Consider the following 6,733-nt stretch of genomic DNA (forward strand, 5'->3'; position numbering starts at 1 on the left):
GTAGATACCAAGCACCCGTCAATCCTGATTATCACAAATGCGGACCGGGATGTGTTGTTTTGACGTTTAAGGTGTTAATGTAAGTATTAAAAGAAACCAAACGAGAGCGTAATTTTGCTGAAACACCATATGTTTTAAGATTACTTATGTTTGTGAAGTTTTCTTTGATAATACTGTGTGGCTGGGGTTTTTTGCTTATTTTTTGCTCTTTTTTTATAGATGAAAACGTAAAATGAGTTTTTGCTTTCATTATGATCATGATTTAAAATAAAAGATCCCTTGTTGCTAATCGGAAAGAGTAGCCCATGTAGTGGCGACAGCGGGTTTCCTCTCAAAATCTATGTGGTCCTTAACCATATGTCTGACGCCATATAACCGTAAATAAAATGTGTTGAGTGCGTCGTTAAATAAAACATTTCTTTCTTTCTTTCATTATGATTTATCAATACCATGAATGAATTTATGGTAAAAAGTAGTTACATTTTCATAAATGTTACGTTTGATGTAAACAGAAGGGCATGCATGGACATAAATAAAACAAAACAATACAAACTGGTCGCATTTCGCAATGTCGTCATAAGCACAGAGCAGGGATCGATTTTGGCCCACGGCACTATGGCTATTGCCGTAGGTGCTCTTGTTACTGGACGCGGTGCCCCGATAAATTGGACTGTGTCCACGGCCATAAGTAGCCGTGGTTGCCTTCCTTGTATGCCCTAGTGCCCTTCTCATGTCTGGTACCAAATAAATTGAACTTTGCAGCATTTGTCACTTGCCGTGTATTCGTCCATAAGAACAGAAATCCAAAGAAATTATTACCGACTCTCAGACACGCAATTTCGATGGGCGCAGCCACAGATCCGAGAACCACGTGGTCACCGAGAAGTAACTGCGCAGTCGCTCTATAAAGACTGTTCTGCGCAGGGAACCTCATCTCTCACTCGCATCAGTGAAAACTTTACAGAAAGTGGCCTAGGTGCCCTACCCTTGAAAGAAATGTTGCCCTTGGTGCCCTGCCCACTGGCCTTGGTGCCCCAAAAATTTCCTCAAACCCAAAGCCAAAATGGACTTGCTCTGAATTTTTTTTAATTCTACCCCTGCAGAGGTAAACACAACAGGTATTGGTATTGCAGAGGTCATCATAGCTCAAGTGTCCTCTAGCATTTATTTTATTATATTATTATTTTATCAGAATAACGCTAAAGATGATTGTGTGTAATACTTCGGTAATCATCAATGACCAAATAGTAGCCAGCTACTGTGTCTGAAGGGCCCTGGGGGCGGGACGTAGCCCAGTGGTAAAGCATTCGCTTGATGCACGGTCGGTCTGGGATCGATCTCCGTTGATGGGCCTATTGGGCTATTTCTCGTTCCAGCCAGTGCACCACGACTGGTATATCAAAGGCTGTGGTATGTACTATCCTGTCTGTGGGATGGTGCATATAAAAGATCCCTTGCTGAAAAGAGTAGCCCATGGAGTGGCGACAGTGGGTTTCCTCTTTCAATATCTGTGTGATCCGACGCCATATAACCATAAATAAAATGTGTTGAGTGTGTCGTTAAGTAAAAAACTTCTCTTTTTTTCCTGTGTCTGAAATACATTTTTTTCCCCCTAAATCTGATGTTACAGACCTCTAGAAGACTATATGTCAGAATTACCAAATGTTTGACATCCAATAGCTGATGATATATAAATCAATGTGCTCTAGTGGTGTTGTCAAATAAAATAAAACAAACTTATAATGTACATGACATTTGTCAGAATATATATTATATTAAACATAATATGTCTTTTACTTTCAGAGAGATTAAAAAGTCTGGTAATGTCTCTAAAGAAGCACTCGTCCTTTGCAAGTGCAAGGTCACGGTTATTGCCCAGGATGATGGTCAGCACCTGCAACGTGATGGCCCAGAAGTCTCAGGGTCCATCCACAAGCGGCGAACTGACCGGTGAGCTGGGCAACATGCAGTACACAGCAGTGTCCACAAAAAACCACTGCTGCAAGATGCTGCACGGCCTCCAGGACCTCCGAGCCACGGGAACTCTCTGCGACTACTCACTCATCGCCGAGGGCAGCACCATCCGCGTCCACAAGGCCGTCATGGCTGCCTGCAGCGACTATTTCCGGGTGATGTTGACGGGAGACATGCGGGAGAGCCGCGAGTGCAGCGTGGAGCTGAAGGGTGTCACTTCGGGCGGACTGCAGGTCGTGGTCGACTTCTCGTACACCGGGAAACTCGGGCTCACGGTGGAGAACGTCGAGGAGGTGCTGTCGGCTGCAACACACCTCCAGGTGAGCGACGCCGTCGAGCTGTGCAGTCGGTATCTCGAGACAACCATCACTGTCGACAACTGCGTGGATATTTTAAATCTGGCCGAGCTCTACTCACTAACAACAACCTACATGAAGGCCAGACTGTACATGCTGGAGAATTTCGAAATCGTCGCAAATTCGGAGCAGTATTTCAAGTTGACGCATCTGCAGCTTGCGTCCATGCTGGCCGAGAATTGTCTTAATGTACTCTCGGAATATCGGCTGTTTGAGCTGGTGCTTAAGTGGATCAAATTCATGCCGCAAACGAGAAACAAAGTTGTAGCGGAACTCATGCGCAACATTCGCCTGCCTCTTTTGTCGGGCGAGGAACTCGTAGAAAAGGTTTGTACATTATATATCACTATTTTTATTTTATTTTTATTTTAATAAAATTTAGAAATAAATTAAAATTGATGTGTGTGAAAACGATTCATCTTTTGTATGTTGTTACATGTGTATATATATGCACATAAAATGAAAAATAACACTTTATCAGGGAACTTTTTGTTCAATATCACATCACAATTTGCTATGGAAGTTTCAGAGATCGCTACAGTTTCAAAATGTTAAATAGTATAATTATTTGCTAATCAATTATGAGTTTGTTACTAACAGTCACTAATAATCAAAATTTTGAAAACAATATACCCTATTCCTTTTTTATTATTTACAGTCAAGGGAACATTTTTGTTGTTTAAATTTTGATCAGTGACAGTTGCTATGAAATGCTACAATTAACAATTTAAAATTAATTAGTAACTACCATTTAATATACACTGTAATTGTGTAGCAATCTTGAAAATTTCACTTCGAATGGATTGTTTGGTTACACAAAATGTACATGAAGTGTACATAAAAAAAATTCAATTTGTACACGTAACTTAATCAATTACCTGAAACTTGTATTAAAATAAGTTGCATGTTATCTCCTGAAGTTATTAATTTTCAATCCCATATCACCCATCATAGAAATGATTTTGAATTTTTTTAATATGTAAATTTAAAAAAGGTTTCTTGGCAATCTCGGAATGTTGGAACAGCCACATGGTCGACAGTTACTAAAGGCAGAGCTGCTCATGCATGCAGAACCTTGACTGTTCCAGCAGTTATACCTTCATCCCTGTATCAAACAAAGATAAATTAACTTATGTAATTTTATGGTAATTTGTAAAAAAAAAAAATATATATACAGTGAAACCCCTCTAAGCCCTTGGGACCAAGACAAATGTCCAGTTTTAAGAGGGATCCGGTTTAGAGAGGTTAAGTTCTGTCCTGCTTTTTAGAACGAGACTCTGTAAGACGTCCAGTTTTGAGGGTATTCCAGTTTACAAAGGGTCCGGTCTTGAGAGGTTTTACTGCATAAGACTGGTTTTGACTTACACTCATATAACTATTCATGTAGTTACAATGCTGTAAACACCTATGTTTAAGAAAAATGGCTTCATAAATGTGACCCAGAATTTTTTAAAAACAAATGAACTACAAATACATTGTGTATATATACACATACATGTACCTTTTCTTTTTTCCAAACATAGGGATAATAGCCATGCTTTAGAATCATTAGATCTCCCTAATTTGGGCATCAACATATAAAGAGGTATTTTTATTGCGGTAATAATATTAATAGCTGGTAGAGAGTTGTAGATATTCAGAAATGCATTTCAAGTTATTTTAATCTAATAACATCTTGACATTCCATTGATTGTGAGATTAACAAGTTTGTACTTAATTTGGGCTTTCTTATTTTGAGCACTCTTTATTTTGGGCACAATGTTTAACGCTGCAACACTGATGTGATCTAAGGGCTAGCTCTGCCACTCGCCAAATTCACCAATTGCACATTTTAAAAACAACTGGCAGATTTTATTTCAATTTGGCGAAAAACTTTAAGGTAATTATTGATATTTTGTTTGAAAATAAAGCAGGTTTTTGCCATTTTTGAAGTTTAATGGATAATTAGGCAATATTTTCTGCTCGCCCAGTGCTAACCCTGGATCTGAATCACAGATAGCTGTATATTTGGGTCGTTCTCAGAAACTGGGTACCAGTACTGTGACATCAGTACCAAAAGTTTAAAATGCTTTAAAAGTCCTAATAAGCAAATTTACTTGACATTTATGCTCTACTGCATGTGATGAATTAGAAAAAAAGATAATCTGCCAGATTTAAGTAGGTCAAATAACAAGTTCAACCACGAATTAACAGTGTAACGTGGAAACCAAACGTTTTCAAAATACAGCATATTTTGAAAAACAAAGTGACATGTTTAGAACATTTTACATGTTACTTGCTATAAAAACAGAAGTGATATCAAGCTGTAACCTCATAACTATATTTTAATGGTTTTTTCATCAAATTTAAACTACCTCTTTAAAAAAAAAAACATTATATTTGTTTTTTTTTGTGCAAAGTATTGTACATGTGTGAATTAGGGTTTTTTTCAAGTGTATTAATATCATACAAGATATGATCATGCCATGGATAAAAAATAATATGTAAATAAAACTGACTGTATTTTTCTCTTCACATTTCCTTCAAACCAGGTGTCATGTGTCGACTTGATGAAGGAGGATGTGGAATGCAGCAGTCTCCTGACAGCGGCCAAGGACTACCACATCGTCGTAAGCAAGCAGCCTCTGCTACAGAGCACCCGCACACAGGTTCGCTCCGACCGCAAGTCTCTCATTATGTGCCACGCCCAGAACCTCGAGAGCTACACGTTCAAGACCAAACGGCAGGGCTTCCTCCGCGACGCTACCATTCCGCTCTACAACCCCTGCATTGTCGTCGTTGACAACTTTATGTACGCCTGCGGGGGCAAATACGACAGCACCGAGAACAACGAGATCGCCACGGCACGCTGCTTCCGGTACGACCCGCGCTTCGACTTCTGGTACGAACTGCAGTCGATGAACGAGGCCCGCAAGGACTTCGTGGTGGTTGCCCTCGATGGGAAGCTGTATGCGATCGCGGGCCAGGACGAGAACATGGTCATGTGCACGGTCGAGTGCTTCACGATCGCACAGAACGACTGGGAGATGCGCGCCTCGCTGAGTCACTCTGTGTACGCACACGCGGGCACCGTGTGCCAGGAGAAGTTCTACATATCGGGCGGGCAGCGCTTCTCCGGTTGCTGTAGCAATCTTGTGTGCTACTCACCCATCACGGACTCATGGGAGGAGAAGGCGAGCATGATTCACGGACGCTGCAATCACATCATGGAGGAGATACGCGAAAAGCTGTACGTTGTTGGTGGAAACATCGAAGACAGTTACGGGTTTCCCGTTCCCATAATCGCCATCGAGCGATACTGTGCTCTCTCCAACCAGTGGACGATGTGCGAAAGGACGATGAATATTCGAGAAGCTGGGGCAAGCAAGTTCGAGGACAAGGTATACATTGTGGGTGGGATCAATGGAGAACACTACTATTCTGACCTCCTGCAGCAGTACGACCCACTCAAAGATGACATAGCGCTGCTCGAGAAATTCCCCACACGAATCTACGGAAAGTCTTGCTGTATTTTAACTTTACCTCAGTATGTTTGATGAGCAAAGTAACATCCATTTTGCATGGTGCAATGTTCATTTGAAGGATAGTAGAGTGCTGCTTGAAGAATTCCCCACACAAATCTATTGTAGTCTTGTTCAGTATGTTTGATGAGCAAAGCACCATCCATTTTGCATGGTGCAATGTTCATTTGAAGGATGGCATATGGCACTGCTTAAAAAATTCCCCAGATAATTCTATTCAAAGTCCTGCTGTATTTTAACTTTACCTCAGTACATTTGATGAGCATAGTACTGTAACATCCATCTTTCCTGGTGCATTTGAAGGATGGCATAGCACTGTTAGAGAAATTCCCCACATGAATCTACGGAAAGTCTTGCTGTATTTTAACTTTACCTCAGTATGTTTGATGAGCAAAGCAACATCCATTTTGTCTGGTGCAATGGAGACATTTTTATTTGAAAGTTGGCATAGTGTTTGTTAGAAAAATTCTCCACATGAGTCTCTGAAAAGTCTTGCTGTATTTGAACTAATTTGTGTCGGTAAGTTTAATGAGCGAAGTACAACTTCCATTTTGCCTGGTGCAATGGAGAAAAGTTCATTAAAGGATGGCATAGCGCTGCTTGAAAAGTTCCCAACATGAATCTACGGAAAGTCTTTCTGTATTTTAACTTTACCTCATGACGTTTGATGAGTGAAATACTGTATGTGTAACTTCCATTTTGCTGGTGCAATGGAGACTTGTTCATCTGAAGGATGACATAGCACTGCTTGATAAATTCCTGACATAAATTCACAGAAAGTTTTTGTACAAATCTATTGAAAGTCTTGCTGTATTTTACCTTTGCGTCAATCTTTGATGAGTGAAGTTTCCGTTTTGCCTGGTGCAGTGTGTATCATTTGAA

General features: G+C 40.4%; 1 protein-coding gene across 1 annotated transcript in view; it reads left to right on the forward strand.

The window, feature by feature from the left end:
• The first annotated feature begins 5 nt into the window (after nt 1–5).
• Nucleotides 6–6,733, forward strand: part of LOC121388837 (kelch-like protein 9) — a 7,095-nt gene continuing 367 nt past the window's right edge. Inside the window, exons 1-3 of the mRNA XM_041520352.1 lie at nt 6–79; nt 1,804–2,657; nt 4,862–6,733. The exon at nt 4,862–6,733 is cut by the window's right edge and continues 367 nt beyond it. Of these exons, the coding sequence (XP_041376286.1) occupies nt 1,824–2,657; nt 4,862–5,866 (1,839 nt within the window). The 5' untranslated portion in view covers nt 6–79; nt 1,804–1,823 and the 3' untranslated portion in view covers nt 5,867–6,733. The remainder of the gene's footprint in view (nt 80–1,803; nt 2,658–4,861) is intronic.

Source organism: Gigantopelta aegis, chromosome 14, assembly GCF_016097555.1.
Source record: "Gigantopelta aegis isolate Gae_Host chromosome 14, Gae_host_genome, whole genome shotgun sequence".
Taxonomy (NCBI): Eukaryota; Metazoa; Mollusca; class Gastropoda; order Neomphalida; family Peltospiridae; genus Gigantopelta; species Gigantopelta aegis.